Here is a 17,685-nt window from a genome sequence, read left to right on the forward strand (position 1 = left end):
AGCTCCACAGTTGTAGCATTTAGAATAACGGTAAGGGACGATTTCGAAACAGGGAGGGGAGGGGGGAGTGTGGTTGTTTCTGTACAAGTTTCACGAGTCTACATACTGCAGCTTTAAGGTGTTGTTTTTTAAATGTATGGATGCCTTTTGTTTATTGGTAAAACATGAAGCACGATTGATGTTGTGGACCTGACCAGTACAGGACCAGACAGGTACCCCATGTATCTTGTCATATTTTCATTTCCACCTGTATTTAACTCTTTCTAAACCATTTGATGCAGATTTCTGTATCCTTCGGTGATCTTTAAAATAATTGAATCTTTCCTCAAGTTGCAGTGTGTCAGTGATGGTGACGCCCCTCCCACACACATGCCATTGCCCACCCAGTGAATTCTGTTCATGACCTCTTCCCCCCACCCCCCTTCACCTTGCCTTATATCTGACCTATCTTGGCTTGTATAGCGCAGCTGCAAAAAACCTTGTCTTACTCACACATTTCCCTCTTTACCTTCACAGGACAGCTCCAGTTCAGTGGGATCGGGAGAGTTCACAGGTATCAAGGAGCTGGATGACATGAGCCAGGAGATAGCCCAGCTACAGAGGTAACAAACTGTCAGTGGCAGCCCCTAAGCAACAGGACAGGCACCATTGATTAAACAGATACAATCATAGAACAATGAGCAATTAAAAGCTTAACAGAATGAAACAGTATGTGAACCCTTTGGAATCACCTGGTTTTCTGCTTGAATCAACAATAGACAAACACAATCTTCTTAAAATAATAACTCACAAACTAACCATACCTTTTTATTGAACACAATATTTAAACTGTTTAAAACTGTTGAGCCACATAACTCATGTTTTTGTACTGTGCCCAAGTTTCATTCAAAAGTTTCCATCGACTACTGATGCCAGTGACCCCAAAAACTCTATCAAAGTCACATTTCTGCTGTTTTCACGGATACGGGAACATATACATAATATACAAAGCAAGACAAAAATGACGTAAAGTGAATCACTGTCTGGTGAAGAAACACCAGAAATTTTCATAAAACTGAAGTAAAAACACTTCTTAAAGAAACTTTTCCGCTTTAGCACAGTTTACATTTTTCTACGAGACTCTAAATCTCATTAAATGCGCATAACTTTTCCAAAGTTCAAGTCACATGACCATATGTCAACAACCTGTTAAGTCAAAAGTAGCAATTTTTACATTTGTTTGTGAGTAAATCAGAGGATTCATGAGAATGACTGAATGACATACATGATCTGTTTTTTTTGCGTGTTTTTCTAAAACATTTTTTACATATTGTACAATATTATAGTTGAACACAATAAGAAACAGAGCATAACTGGGCAGCGCACCTACTCATGCCAACACATTCTCTCACACAAATGTAGAGATGATTTACAAAAAGCACAAGTTAAATAAAAAGAAATCAGATCTGATCGGTTTCACTTACTCAGTCCATTTGCTCCAGACCTGGTAAAATTTGTTTTTTTCAGTTCTGAGGGATGAGGATATCTTCTCCATCACATAAATCTCATGGATGATTTCTATCCATTCCTCAATGGTGGGAGGATCTTCTTTGAACCATTTCCTGGTGATGGTTTTCTTGCTGGCTGGTGCTGTGCCTTTTTATTTCCACACAAAGCATTGGGTTCACATGCTTTTTTGTTTTCATAACTCTTAAAAAATCTTCAGTCTTGTCTCATCGGGCAGTGGACTCAGCTGACTCATAACTCTGAAGTTCATTACTTCTCCAGGAGCTACTCAAATACTTTTTCAGAAACATTAACCAAAAAAAAAAAAAATTAATTGTGAGGTATTGATTTCGAAAGACTGTTTGTCTATTGTTGAGATGTACATGAAAATCAGATTCCATTGTATGAGCATTTTATGGAGAAATCCAGTGAATTCCAAAGGGTTCATAAATGTTGTATTGCCTTTATCTTTTACTGCGGTCACTGCTAAAGTGTAGTAACATTCTTCCCTGATTGCTTTTTCCAGTCTAACACTGCTTTAAATGAGTATTGAATAAATACTAGTTGTTTTCATAAGACAAACCTTGTCCTTATGTTCGGTTAGAGGTTTCTGGACAAAACTCTAGAAAAAGCCAGATGACAAACAAAGACTGATGATTACTGAAGTTTCTTTAGTTTTTTTTCCCTTTGCAAAAATATTGTATCGTTATTGTTAGCCCATTGTCTATCATTGTATCGTGAACTTATCGTCCCACCCCTAGTCACAACAAGAGCCCCAAACAAGCCTCTGGCTACACAACAAATTAGCTTCTATCAGAGGCTAGATCTTCACCCAGAACCCATGACACCAGCCAGGCAGGCGGCCCCAGCCCTCATGTTCGCCACCCTGCCAACCAGGGAGGAACTGAGGCACCGCCCAAAGGGAAACCAGTGTCACGCCAGCCGGTGCACGTCAGTGAAAGGGCCCGATATCAGCAGAGGGGCCAGCAGGGCCACAGGGCAGGGCCGGGTCACACTCAGCCCAGGAAATGTGACCCATCCAGGACCGGCAGCGCCAACAACACTGAGGAAGATCCAGCAAAGCACAACAACACGCCCAAGGGACGCCATTCAAGCGTCTGACCCCAGTTAGGGCCAGGGTTGGGGTCAGTTACATTTTTTTGTCACAATTACCTTTTCAATTATCCATGTTCAATTACAATTCAATTACGGTGACCAGCATTTTTTCCAATTACAATTAAATTACAATGATTTCTCATCCTCAGAAAGTCAAATACAATTTTGCTCTCAATTACTGAGCCTGAAATAAATAACCTAATAAAAGTTAACCTTCCTTTTGTGTTAGCTTTTTGTTAACATTTCTTATGATAACAGATCAGTTTGACCCCATGTCTTAAATCAACTGTAAAATATGCTTAAAACAAACAAACAAATATCATCTAATTTTAAATTAATGAAATGATGTTGGTAAAATGTGAGAAAGCTTGATATGAAACATGTTTTAATAATTGTTAACGACATATGTGTAGTTGCATAGAACTGTAACATGGTTCCCCAGTTTTGCGTCAAATTATAATTGACAATTTTTATTGAATTTTCATGGCAATTGTAGTGAATTATCTAAACTAAATTACAACATAATTACAAGCATGACAGCAACAGTTTTTTAAAATTACACTTGCAATTATAATTACGCCATAATTGTAATTAATTATCAATTACGCGATTACAATTATAATTGACCCCAACCCTGGCTAGGGCCGCCGCTAACGCAGGAAGCTAGGAGCCTGCTACACCGACCACACAGGATAAGAGGACCAGCAGTGACCCCCCAGGAGGATGTGAGGTGATATGAAGTGCTATTAACATTTGAGGATGTGCGTAGAGTGGCAGAAGAGGAGCAACTAATGCACCACGTGTTGCAGCCTCCTTCCACCCACCATGATTGTGGATGTATGCAGCACATGAAAATTAAAAGCTTATGATGATGAAAATCATCCGTGGTTGCATTGCGATGTGTCAGTTGAAGAAATAATTTCCCCCGCTTTAAGATGGGCTGAAAATAATGCCGCCTCAGATGTTGTGAATCCATCCATCCAGTCATTCATACACTCTTCTTTTAAAGTGTGTTTTTATAAATTTTTTGTTTGTTCACTACTTATTCTTCATGCTGCGTCAGCACTCTTGCCTTTACCCAGTGGAATATTCTCAGGTAAATGCACTCATGAATTCCTTGTCAAATGCATCACGTCCCAATGAAGGGAACCTAAAGACTGTGCTTTCCTCTGCTGTCCAATGCACTTTTCTAGAATAGAGGAAATGAAAGGAAAAACTAAATACAAAGATTTGTATTCCTCTTGCAAAAAAAACCTGAAAAAAATTCAAGTAAAAATCTTTGAAGAGTGTATTAAATACAGGAGACAGCATTAATATGGACATGAGTTCCACAACCCCTTTCATGCTACTCTGACAAGTGACTTGGCACCTGAAGTGTATTACTTCTGCTTTCACAGCTTCGCTCCTGTGGTTTTGTTCACTCCTGGTATGAATGTTTTTGTGTGTGTGCATGTGCGTCAGGGAGAAGTACACATTGGAGCAAGACATCAGGGAGACGGAGGAGGCTGTGAGACATAAGAGTGTGGAGGTGCAGGTAAGTTTGTCCTACGTCCTACAGCCTGTTAATCTCACGCCGCTGAGATGGATCGTAGCTTTCATTCACTGTTTGTTATGGAGACAGTGGCTGATCTATCACATGGTAGAATGATATAGAATTGTCCACGGCTCTGAGTGTTACAGACAGCAATAACACTAATGGCATCGCACCATGACTGGGTGAATGAGGAAAACAGGACAAAATGCTTGAACGATACTTATGCTGTCACGCTTAATAAGCAGCACTGCTTTCCTAATTAATACAAAATAAAAAAATGTTACCTTTACTTTATTACTTCATTTAAAGAAGCAGAGGGCAGGATCTAGGACTCATAGGAACACTATGATGGTTAGTGTAACTGACTCAGCCATCAGCCAAGCCGCCGCGGGAGCATCAACTGTTTATCACCGGAGCTGATACTGTGGATAGAGGATGGACACCCGACCGAACCCTGAAGGGACCTGATGACACCGGACGGGTCGAGTTCGGACAGATATTTAGAACTTGTGTTCATGTTGGGTCACATAGTGTAGTTTGCGCACAGTATTCTTCCTTTCCTGCTGCAGCTGACACAGCTGATCCACGCTGAATGGAGAATGAAGCAGAGGACAATTTTAAAGGAATACACCATTGAAACAATAACATGGATTATCCTTATCTTTGATGCATGGATTATGTAAATAGATCCAATGGGTCTCATGCATTCACTGCACCCGTTTGTTTCACTTTTGCTTGTTACCCGTGCGCTGATCTGACGTTGACATTAAAGCTGATATCCGGAGTTTCTGAGAAATCTATGTTTATGTATGATTTTTTTTAAATATAAAAAAATACCTAACTAGTCTTTTACTATGGTCTAGTGCCGGTGGTCATTCATATACCTATAGACCCTATACAATTGGAAACGATCGCCGACTGCACCCAGCCAATAGGCTTTGACTTTGTGTTTTTGAGACTGTCAATCAAAGTGATTGCGAAACTGTGCACAGAAACAAGGCAGCGCGTCACAGCAGCAAACAGGTAAGTATAATTTTGGCTCTTGCCTGACCCATAGACATATATCAATGCGACCCAATGCGACCTCGTTATGTTCCGCAATGCGCGTGCAGAAAAGTAGATGTGTGGCTTCTGGTAGATTGGGAGAGGCAGTGGGAGGAAGTGAAGCTGTTTAGGGTGGGACATCGAGACGTCCTCTCAGAAACTCCTGATACAGGAGGGAGAATAACGCACAGCCAAAAACAGTGCCGCTGTGCAGCTTTTCTGACTGGGAGAATAGAGCCCAATATCCACAAGATCAAATATTTTACACTTTATATTTTATGGTTGTTGAAGCAGAAAACGTTTATAAACTGATATCAGTTCTCCTTAATTGTGGCTGTGGATGTCATGCATTACCACCGTGTTCATTTTCTGGGCCAATGTAGCTTTCTGCTATTGGAGAGTAATTGGGTCTAGTAATCTCGTCTGAAGCTTTTGTTGTGGACAGAGTCTTCAGTGGTCAAGATATCATGAAGCCCTTCTCTTCATCTAATTTTCCATTTAGTGTATAAAGGAGCAGAAAAGAATCATGTAAAAATATTAGTATTTCAAACCTTATCTACTCAGGATGATAAACAAAGCTCTGGACAGGCTTTCAGTCCCTCATTAGGCTAATACACACAATCAGGAGACATTCACAGGCCCACACATTTACTAATGCAGTCCATTAGTGATTAGTAATTTGACTCCGGCAGCAAGTCGGAGTCAACTCGGGACGTAACTTTGTAGAGCAGATTGATACGCTCCTCATCAAAATCTTAAGACCTGTTACAAAATTGCAATAGTTTGCATTTTGCACTGTTTGATCTTAAGGAGGTTCTAAGTAGAGTTTCAAATTGCAAAAAGAAGAAGAAAATTTGAGCAGGCAATTTATTGAAAACAACAACATAACTGAAATAGGCTGTTCATCAGCTGATCAAAAGTTTATAGTCCAGCAACCACGGTGTGAACTTTGCAAAAAGACCCCCCTAAACATTTATGACTGATTCTGTTAGGATAGGTTCCACAAAATCAGAATCTAGATGGTACCAAGCTGGCATCGTTAAGGGTTTTGAGAAGTTCTAGATGGTGTCCAAAATGGCCGCTGAAAATACCAAAACCTATTATTGGTCCTAATTTGGTCAATTCTAAACCGATTATGTTGTGTAACATATCAAATACAGGGTTTTCAAGGTCAAGGAATTCATTTGTGATGACCACAAGGTTGTAGGTAATTATTTTATTGAGTTATCTTCAGTCATAAGCAATTTTGGTACACACATGTGCATTGCAACAGGGTTTTATTATTTAAGAGCATAAGGACACAATTTCCAACCAGGAAGTCCAACAATCCCAGTATATTTAATTCCTACAACTTTTTTATTGTCATAAATGAATAACTTGACCTTGAGAACCCCTATATTTGATATTTTGCACAACAAAGTGGGTCAAAAATTGACCAAATTAGGACCAATTTCAGATGTAGGTATTTTCAGCGAACGTCTTGGACGCCATCTTGAATTTTTGAAAACCGTCAATGATGCCAGCTTGGCATGAACAGATTCCGATTCAATGGAACTTACTCTACCAGAATCAGTCATAATTTGCATAGGGAGTTTTTTTTTGTTTTGTTTTCTGCTAGGTTCACATGAAAGTCTGGGTTTGGCAACAAGACTATTAAGACCACAGAAAAAAAAACCTGGAAAGTCCTTCAAAACAGCCTTAGTTGATTAGAAATGTCGTTTTCAATAACCAACAACCCAACATGTGGTCGCCCCTGGTCTTTAGTCTACGGTAAAGTATGTATCAGAAGCTCTGCTCGGCTCATTCAAGGAAACACAATTACAATCTTATTATTTCATTAAGCGAATCTTTTCATTTTTTTAATGGGAGTAGTAGTTTGTTTAAATGCAATAAAACTGAAGCAACTACCATAACTTCCTCTAATGCATTCTGTTTGGATTTTGTTTCTTTTTACTCAGGACATGCAAAATGACCTGGACAGAGAGACGAGTAGCCTGCAGGAGCTAGAGGCTCAAAAACAGGATGCCCAGGAGCGCCTGGAGGAGATGGACCAACAAAAATACAAACTGGAGGACATGCTAAACGAAATTCGAATAAAGTGTCAAGAAGAGTCTCAGATGGTAAGAAACTCATGGCCAACGAACTTAAGAACAAGTAAATAATAGCTCGACCCAGGTTGAGGTCTCAACATGACATTCCTCTGGACCTCTAGATCTCGACTCTTCAAACCCAGATCCACTCCCAGGAGTCGGACCTGCAGAACCAGGAGGAGGAGCTGAGCAGGGCAAAGGCTGACTTGGGACGGTTGCAACAGGAAGAGAACCAGCTGGAGCAGAGTCTTGCTGCTGGCAAAATCCAACTAGAGACCATCATCAAGTCTCTGAAAGCCACCCAGGATGAGATCAACCAGGTGTGTCAGCGGTTACAGTTTTTAATTAACTCGATATTAAATGCTTCATTTTGTGCATTATAAACTACTTTAAAAGTAGTTTATAATGTCCAGTTTTGTTCAGAATGTAATACAACATGAATATAAGTGCAGTATGTGGGATGATGCTGACTTTATACCTGAAGCAGTAAAGATTGCACTTGTTGTAGTGTTGACCTTTGACAGCATGTGCAGACAAAGAGAAGAAAGAAAAAAGAAAGAAATAAAGAAAGAAAAAAAACCTGAAGTAGTAGAACTATATTTTATAAACGTAAAACTAGTATTTTTAAATTCTAAATCAAGCAGTTATAGACTAAAACCTAGAAATAATGGTTAATTAAAGGTCCAGAGTATCAGTCGTAGTATTAAACTATTGCCTTAGTTTCTGATGATGTGCAAAATCTCCTTATTTACCAATAAAAGCAGATTTATCGGGATCTGCTACATGATCTTACAACATAGAAGACTACATAAGAACTATTTTCACTTTTATTTTGATTGTAGTTTTGAAGCAGCAGCTCGACAATAACATACGGTGTCACTTATGTCCGCTGAGCAGGAGAAGACTGTACTTTGGTCAATCAGAGCCAGCAGTTCATGCAATGGCTGTTCTACCTCCACTCTACAGGACTTTGAGTGGAAAGAGAATTTTCCAACGACCCACACATCATTAGTGAAGCTCTGTGTCCTGGTGCAGGGCTTCATGTCCCCCGATGTCCCCCTGTTGCGTTTGCTGATGTCCGTGTGTGTTTAATATGTCCATGAATGTCTGCATGTCTATGCTTCCGTCCATCCACTCTATTATATCTATGTCTTCTAATGCTCTTATTAAATAAATAGTCTTGGCACCAGTCCAATACTTGCTTTGGGCGGCCATCTTAGATTATGTCGTCAACAGTGCATCATCGCGACAGGGCGAGCATTCTTATATGTTTACATTGTCAGTTTAAAGAGGATTTACGTTTTATTCTGAATTAAAGCTATACTTTATAATATACTAATAATATAAAGTTATATTGCTTAGAGGAGTTTTATTAACCTTCAGTGGAGTATTATGGGATTATTTAACACTGTAGCTCAACAGAACCGTACACTTATGTAACGATCATGTGTTGGTGTAGACTGATTAACGATCACAGCACATCATATCAGCTACTGAATAACGCACTTTTTATCTCTGTTGTTTTTTTTTGTTTTTTTTTTTTATTTTTTTTATTTTTTTTTTTATTTTTACCTTGTCTGCACATGCTGTCGAAGGTTAACACTACAAGAAGTGCAATCTTTTGACAGCAATGCATATTTTATTATTGCAATTAAATAAATTTATTTATTTCATTGCATAATTGTGACCGTCACCAGCCCTCCCTAGGGAAGGGTAAGAAATACTTTATTAAAGGGAGGATGTAAAAAAGAGAGGGCAGTGTTACACCAAGGTGAGGGGTTGGAGGGGGGTGGGGAAGTTAACAGGGAAGAGGGATACAAGATAGGATATGGAATGGGTGGGGAATAGTTTTAAGTGATGCGATGTGAAATTGTGGTTGTGTATATTGTGTTTATTGTTGTGTTGTCAAGCCAGTTTGGTGACCAGTGTGTGGTTTAGGAATAATGGTGGTGGCTGTGAACAGAGGAAGAGGTGAGTGGAAATTCCATAAAACAGGTATTTGGGAACAACGTGTCTAAGGTTGAGCCCAGTATGAGTGTTATCCCACAGCCCAAGGCCAGTGCATCCATGACAAATGTATTTCCAAGTACCGTCACTGCAAAACCCAAGAGCCGCCCCCGGGCCCGAAGAAGCAGTCAGGCCAGCAGCAAGAGCAGGCAGCCTAAGGGCCCCCGGCGACCACCCCACGGCCAAGCAGTCCCCCGAACGCCCCCAAGATCCCAAGCCGAGAGGCAGCCATCGCCCCCCCATACACACCCGAGAAAGCCCCAAGGAGCCAAGGACCCAGCGCACCACGCCACCGATCCCACCCCCAACCCCCAGACCCCCCACCCCATCGACCCCCCCACCCCCCCACCCCACCCCCGCGCCCAACCCCCCGAGGGGAGGGCCCAGAGAACTCCCTGCCCGAGGCCCCAGCGGAGGAGCCGAAGCCCACGCCCAGCAGACGACCAGAACCGCGCCGAACAGGCAGCCAGTGGGCACCCGCCGGCGAGCCCAGAGCCAGCAGGGGCCCGACCCCAGGCCAGAAGGACCCGGAACGGATGCAGCACCAGGAGCAGCCCGCCCAGGGAGGACGACCACACCCCAAGCCGCATAAGGCACCAGGGGGCCGCTGGGAGTCTCCCCGCCGGCCCCCAGGCACCCCAACCTAGCCCCCCACGGCGCCCCAGATCACCCTTCACTGATGCCGCCCGCGCCACGAGCTTCAGTTTTTTTTTTTTTTAAAGCCAGGGCCCCCTCCAAGGGCCAAGCCAGACCGCCCCGCCGGGATGTGGCCCCCTATTCCGGCCCCCGACACCCTTTTATCTCTGTTGTTGATGCGACTTCATCCTCCCAGTGTTGTTTGACCTGCTAGCATTGCAGCCAGGTTTGGGGACAATTATAATTGTAATTGCATAATTGATAATCAATTGCAATTATGGTGTAGTTGTAATTTTAAAAATCTGATACTGTCATAATTGTAGTTCAATTGTAATTGAGTTTAGTTATTTGACTTTGGAATTGTAATTACCATGAAAATTATAATAATATAAAATTATTATATAAATTGTCAATTATAATTTAACACAAAAATGAGGAACCATGTTACAGTTCTAAGTACAGTTCTACACATATGTAGTAACAATTACTAAAATATGTTTTCTATCAAGCTTTCTCATATTTTACCATTCAAAACAAAATTTTATCGAGGGGTAAACTGAGAGAAAACCTTTTTTTCATTGATTAGGAAGCCTAACAAGGTAACCAATAGATAGGAAAGAAATTAGATGATATATATTTGTTTTTACTGTATTTTACAGCTGATTTAAGACATGGAACAAAACTGACCTGTTATCATTAGAGATGCTAACAGAAAGCTAAGAAGGTTGATATGTGATTGCAGAATCTCTCCTGGTCAGTTCTGGTCAAACTGCTCTAAGCAGGCCAGATACTATCGTACTGATAATATTTACCAAGGTCTCTTCTCGGCGGCTGAGTCATTGTTATGACTAGCACTATCAGCAACATACAAAACCCTGAGAGCACAGAACAATGACAGATTCATTGGTACACACACACAGAAACCTTTGAATCCCAGACCGGTCTGCTTCTAAAACCCTTTGACCAAATAAACCCTGTGTCCGCATCTGACCAGCAACCCTAAAACTTGACTCAGTCTCACTCCATTCAAAACCGCCACAACAAAGGTTAACTTTTACGAGGTTATTTATTTTAGACTCAGTAATTGTGATTAATTGTAATTGAGATTGTACTGTAATTGTAATTGACTTTCAGGGGCAAAATAACTGTAATTTAATTGGAATTGGAAAAAATGCCGGTCACTGTAATCATAATTGAATTGTAATGGGTAATTGAAATCGAAATTATAACTGACCCCAACCCTAATTGCAGCAGCTGTCTGTTAGCATGCTCGCATGTCAGAAACTTAGTTTAACTCATTAACAGTTAACAGGCCCAGCATTGTTATAATTATAATGTATGTGTATTAACAGTTAGAACAGACACTTTACTGTACATGAAGTCCATAGGTGTGACTTTGTATTTAATCATTGTGTGCTTCTTCTTCTTCTTCAGGCTCGCAGCAAGTTGTCACAGATTCAGGACAGTCAGCAGGAAGTATCAAAGAGCATTGAGCAGTACAACAGCAACCTGAATGGAACCCATGGAGGCAGCATGACAAACCTGGCTGACATGAGCGAAGGCTTCAGTGATAAGGAGCAGGGGAGCTTCTCAGCCATGGTGAGAGACACACAGGTCAGGACCTCTTTTCTCCTGCAGAGCTTCTCAGGTCACTCAGTCTGCTTCACTTTGTTTATGGCGTGACCAAGAGAACAAACTCTTCACCTCGTACTTTTGTCAATTATATATAATATAGTGGCTGATTTCTGTGCTAAGCTAATATCTTATATACTGTCTAAGGCAGGGGTGTCAAACTCAAATACAGAGTGGGCCAAAATTTAAAACTGAACAAAGCCGCGGGCCAAGGTTGAACAAATTAACCTTTTAATAGGGACCCAAACAAGTTTTGCATTGAATATTGAACAAGCAAGGCTTATATAACTTTATAGTGACATGCAAAATCGAGTTTCAAATAATAATAATAATAATTAAAAAATATCAATGGCACATCAAATAAAATTTTAATAAAAATTGAATGCCTCTTTTCTATTTGCAGCCTTCTGAGGTAAATATCAAAATAAACTTTTTCCACAGGCTAATAATAAATTTGAAAATAAAATAACAATAATGAATGAATCAAACATTCAAGCCTTGAAGTAGCAAGAGAAAGTGCATGAATAAAACGTTAATTATTGCTCAGTTTGCTACACTGATTTGCTTTAACACTGAATATGGAACAAGCAACGCTTATATAACTTAATAGTGCAAAATCAACTTTCAAAAAACAAAGAAAAAAACATCAATGGCATATTAAATAAAATTTAAATAAAAAATTGAATGCCTCTTTTCTATTTCTGAGGTAAATATCAACATTAACTTTTTCCACAGGCTAATAAATTTGAAAATAAAACAACAATGAATAAATCAACCATTCAGGCCTTTTTACACTGATCTAATCTGATGTGCCCAAGCCAGATACCTGGCATCTTTTCTTGGATTCTAGTTCTTTAATGTCGGGGTTCAGGCTTTGAGCTGAGGCAACCTTCATTATCGAACGAAGGTGTTCATCAGTCAGACGTATCCTGTGAGACGTTTTCGTCATCTTCATTGAGGAGAAAAGTTGCTCACATAGATAAGTGCTGCCGAACATGGAGAGCAATTGAGCAGCTTGGGTGCGGAGCTGAGGCATTGTGTCAGGGATGAATTGTGGAAACTGTGCGGCGCCAACAACATCATACTTTGACTTCAGCGTGTCATCACACTGGAGTTCAATCAGCTCCATTTGGAGGTTAGTTGGTGCTTTTTCCACATCAACTGTGAAGGGATTACTAAGCAGTTCAAATCTACATTTCTGACGATCAAAGTCGCCAAATCGCCGGCTAAACTCAGCGCCGAGTTTTTCAGCAAACTGTGCGCACACGGCGGTAGAGATCTGCGTTTTTATGGTTTGGCAGCAGGGGAAATGGCCAAGGTTTCCTTGCAGCAGCTGATTCTCCCACAGGCAGAGTTTAGTTTTAAAAGCTCTCACTGACGAGTACATATCTGTGATGATGCGGCCCCGCCCCTGTAGCTGCAGGTTCAGCGCATCAAGATGGCTTGAGATGTCACACAGAAACGCCAGCTCACATGGAAACTTTTGCTCCCGGAGCTCTGCTGTGTCCTTCCCTTTGCTTTGCAGAAACTGACATATTTCTTCACGCAGCTCGAAAAATCTGTTCAGTACTTTTCCGCGGCTTAACCATCTCACCTCTGTGTGATACGACACGTCTGTGTGTTCCGAACCAAACTCGTCCAGAAAAGACTTAAACTGGCGGTGATTCAGACCTTTGGCTCTTATAAAGTTAACAACTTGTGTTACTGTGGTCATAACATGTTCCATCTTTAGGGCTTTAGTACACAGTGACTCTTGATGTATGATGCAGTGATAAACAGATAACTCACCTGCACAGTTCTCTTACCGCATCTTTTCACGAATCCTGCCCACCAGTCCATTCTTTTTACCACTCATCGCTGGTGCACCATCAGTGGTTAATCCCACGAGTTTATCCCACGGCAGGTTTATTTCAGTTACACATTTGCAAACCTCCTCAAAGATTTCCTTCCCTGTGGTTGTGCCATGCATGGATTTAAATCCCAAAAGCTCCTCCGTAACACACAGATTTGAGTCGACACCGCGGATGAAGACTGACAGCTGCGCAGTATCAGACGGGTCAGTGCTCTCGTCCACAGCAAGGGAAAAAGAAACAAAATCTTTTCCCTTTTCCATCAGCTGGTCATGCAGATTGGTGGCAAGATCACATGTGCGCTCAGCTATTGTGTTCCTGCTCAGGCTTACGTTTGAAAAGGCCTGCTTTTTCTCTGGGCACACTTGGTCACAAACTTTCAGCATGCACTTTTTAACAAACTCTCCCTCATTAAAGGGTCGGGTTGATTTGGCGATTTCTTCTGCCACGATATAACTCGCCTTTACAGCAGCCTCATTTTGTGCTGTGGCTTTTTTGAACATATTCTGTTGTGAAACCAAACCTCTTTTCATCTCCTCTACTTTCTGGCTCCTTTGAGTCGTGTCCAGGTCCTTGTACGTGTCCTGGTGTTTCGTTTCATAGTGTCGCCTAATGTTGTACTCCTTAGTTACCGACACGTTGGCTCCACAAACGAGACAAACAGGTCTGTCTTTTACATATATAAACAGATATTCTGTCTCCCACCTGTCCAGAAAAGTTCTGTTTTCTCCCTTCCTTTTCGCCATTTTTGGTAGGGGTAACACATTGACACTGACAGTTGTAGTATGAGGCCGCAGCACGTCTGGAAGAGAGGCACGGGGAGGCGGGGTGAGCCGGCCGGCTTTCAGCCGAAGCGTTGCGCAAGAACACGGATCGCTACTGACACAGAGGAGAGAGCACGGCTGGCGCGCCAAAACAACAGCAGAGCATTATGGGATTTGTAGTATTAGCGGTGAATGCGGTGTTACAGCGGCACCGCCGCTGTATAATACCGGCGGGCCAGCTCTAATGTTAATTTGATATTGCCTCAAGGGCCAAATGAAATTACACGGCGGGCCAAATTTGGCCCGCGGGCCAGAGTTAAACACCCATGGTCTAAGGCAATGAATCATGTGTCCTCTCTGTACTCATGTTCTGGAATCAGCATGGACTCCTGCACCAAAGGAAAATATGAGTCAAAAACAAACTTACGAGCTGCAATTTCTACCTCAGCATTTGTTTATGAGTAAATCACTATCAGAGGATTCTAAGAATAACTTTTAGATGAAATCTAATGAAATGGCTGAAAAATAGATACACAAATAAATATATATATATATATATAAACCAAATGAAATTACATTCAGACCAGTGGCCTGATTTATAAACGCAACGTACATAAAACAGAAAGCTTAAGCCATTCGTAAGCAACATTAGGGATTTTTAAAAAACAAACTTGGCGAGATGATGAGGCAGACTAACTAAAGGTTTAGGGGTATTAAAACATGTGCAAACGTCACTTCACGCACTAATAAGTGGTACATACCCCAGAGAATCAGGACTGCGCATCTTCAGCGCGTCACAATGCGCCCACAATCTATTTAGCACGTTTCCCTCTGATGAATATGTAAAGTAGGCGGATCTCTGGTGGCTGAGAAGTGCAAAACACACTTACAAATACCACAACACTTTTAAAAATTATTGCAACATTTTTACAAGTTATTGCAACACTTTTACAAATGCCACAACAAAGTTACAATTTTGAAAACAAATATACATAATCATCTAAAAAAAAATACAAATAGTAAAACACTTTTTTACAAATGTTGAGATAGATCTACAAAGGCACATTGTAATTGTAAAAGTGTTTCTATATTTGTTAATATATATTGTGTTTCTATATTTGTTATTTTGTTAATAAAGTGTTGCAGTAATTTGTTAATGTATTGCGGTCATTTATTAATGTTTTGTGTGAACTCACAACAGAAAAGTGGGGGGGGACTATTTTCAAAATAAAATACTCTGTGTTCAAGGCGGATTGGCAGTGACAGAGGGAAAACACTGACTTTCCGGGACCTCCAGCGGACCCATTTATCAGCATTCGTAAAACTAACTAACTATTTGGTTTGGTCATTTGTAAAAGTGTTGTAATAATTTGTAAATGTGTTGTGGTATTTGTAAATGTAAATGATCTCATAAGGGGAGCAAAAAAATGGGAGCAAGAAATGCAAATAAATTAATGCAGTGGGCGCAATGCAATTCATCAAATCTGGAACTGTTTGCGGTGACTGTTTTCAGCTCTGAAAATAGTATGACCCACAGGCAGGTGCAAACTCACATCATAGATCATGACTAATCTGAACAATTACACTGACGCCCCAGAAAGTGAATAAATTTGTGTGCGCCTACATATACTGCTGATCAATTGGCTGCAAAACCTGCAGCTGTTATAAAAAGGAACGCACTCACAATGCGTAAAGACGCTCAGTGGCTTATCTGGCACTGCTGGAGGACGAGGTGCACGGGAGACTCTGGAGGGAGCTGATCTACAGAGACCAGCGAGATTTATAGGCAGGACCCACCCCACCCCCCGGTGAGGATGAGGTGCTGTGGAGCCCCTGGCCTCACTCAGCCCAGCCACAGCACCACTCACCCAGTACACACCCTGGTTTTGTTTTACTTGAAATTAAACTATTGGGAATTACGCTCCAAAGGCGTTTTACTACATGTTCATTTTTATTATTTGAAACAAGGAAATACAATTTAATCCCATGTTTCTGGCACATATAGTGCATCTGTGTCCCCTTACAGCACAGTTGGGTTCACCAATGATCCTCCAGCTTTTGGTCTGTGAGGCTGAGCTCCGGTGCTCTTTCCTCCACCTGTTGATCAGACGTTCTTCCATCGCTTTTATGTCTATTTATTTTTTACCTCAGTCACAGTCTGACGCTCTGAGACAATGCAACATTCTTCTGCCCTTCAATCATTCACAATGCGCACTGTCACCAAATTACTCTCTCCTGTGTGTGTCCACCTCAACAATGAATACCTCCACCTCGCATTGCGTGAAATCTGTTTTATTCGCTCGTTTTCCCCATCGATCCATCGTGAATTTTGTATTGGTGAATATTTCACCTGACCTTTTATAGGCAATGTATTGGTGGAGCAAGGTGTTTTCTCACGTACGACAACTTTAGAGCAGGTTGGGATTTATAAAATTAGGATAGGCATGCTCCCTCTTTTATAAATGGATTTGGACTTGGACTTGATTTTATATAGCGCTTTATCACCACACTGAAGCAATCTCAAAGCGCTTTACATATCAGCTCATTCACCCAATCACTCTCACATTTACACACCAGTGGGACAGGACTGCCATGCAAGGCGACCACTGGGAGCAACTTAGGGTTCAGTGTCTTGCCCAAGGACACTTCGACACATAGTCAGGTACTGGGATCGAACCCCCAACCTCTCGATCAGAAGACGACCCTCTACCACGTAGAGGGTCTTAGCGTACGCCAGCTGAAGTGATCTTACAGTTTTATAAATGAGGCCCCAGGTCCTATTTATCCTACCGAGAGAATGTCGTCGTCGTCGTCGTCGTCGTCGTCGTCGTCGTCGTCGTCGTCGTCGTCATCATCATCATCACTGTCCTTATGACTCTTCCTCTCTCTAAACCAGCAGTAGATGTGGGTGTAGAGCCTGGTTCAGTCTGTGATCACTTTGTTTACTTAGCTTGCATTACTTCCAGTTGCTCTCTGCTGTTAGCATGCCAATCAAAAGCTGGATGACCTATTTCTGTCTGTTACAGTGGGTTTTTTACTTCATATTCTGCACCACATTTCTGTGTGACAACAGCCAACCTTCTGCACAAGCTTCAGTTGTGGTTCACATTCAGTCCGGTGTGAAAACACCAAAGTAAAACTTAATGGAGCTTCCGTGACATTTTGAAGTCATTCTTAAAGCATCGGCTCATATTCTGCACAACTGATCTATTATTGATGTGATTTTTAGTTTCCTATTAAGAGCTGGTGCTTTCAGCTCCTCAGATCTCTGGAGCTAACATTAAATATCACACAAATTCTCTGAAAATATACTATTATTTGTGGAGCCTGTGGGATATGAAATGTTTAGATCTACACTCTGCTCTGGAACTGTGCTTCACATCAGAATGTGACCCACTTTTATTCTGTTTTCACTCGTTCCCTCACCTCAGTCATGGGGTTTCTGTGTGAAATTAAACACCTTGTTCCTCGTGTCACATAAAGCACCACTTACAGTATGTCCACCCCTGCTTATAGCTAGCCATGCA

The 17,685-nt window shown here is 41.3% G+C and overlaps 1 protein-coding gene across 15 annotated transcripts in view; it reads left to right on the top strand.

Annotated features, from left to right (window-relative positions):
• LOC114462050 (epidermal growth factor receptor substrate 15-like 1) overlaps nucleotides 1–17,685 on the top strand; it is an 84,566-nt gene that overhangs the window by 41,386 nt on the left and 25,495 nt on the right. For 7 of the 15 annotated variants that reach the window (XR_003673907.1, XM_028444628.1, XM_028444620.1 and 4 more), the window contains exons 13-18: nucleotides 517–602; nucleotides 3,665–3,697; nucleotides 4,063–4,135; nucleotides 7,138–7,299; nucleotides 7,392–7,589; nucleotides 11,347–11,526. Coding sequence is in view for 14 of the 15 variants with exons in the window: in XM_028444628.1 (XP_028300429.1) it covers nucleotides 517–602; nucleotides 3,665–3,697; nucleotides 4,063–4,135; nucleotides 7,138–7,299; nucleotides 7,392–7,589; nucleotides 11,347–11,526 (732 nt within the window). In the remaining variant the exon portion in view is untranslated. The remainder of the gene's footprint in view (nucleotides 1–516; nucleotides 603–3,664; nucleotides 3,698–4,062; nucleotides 4,136–7,137; nucleotides 7,300–7,391; nucleotides 7,590–11,346; nucleotides 11,527–17,685) is intronic. The other 8 variants (XM_028444633.1, XM_028444622.1, XM_028444626.1 and 5 more) reach the window with 3 other exon arrangements.

This window comes from Gouania willdenowi, chromosome 4, assembly GCF_900634775.1.
Source record: "Gouania willdenowi chromosome 4, fGouWil2.1, whole genome shotgun sequence".
NCBI classification, from domain to species: domain Eukaryota; kingdom Metazoa; phylum Chordata; class Actinopteri; order Blenniiformes; family Gobiesocidae; genus Gouania; species Gouania willdenowi.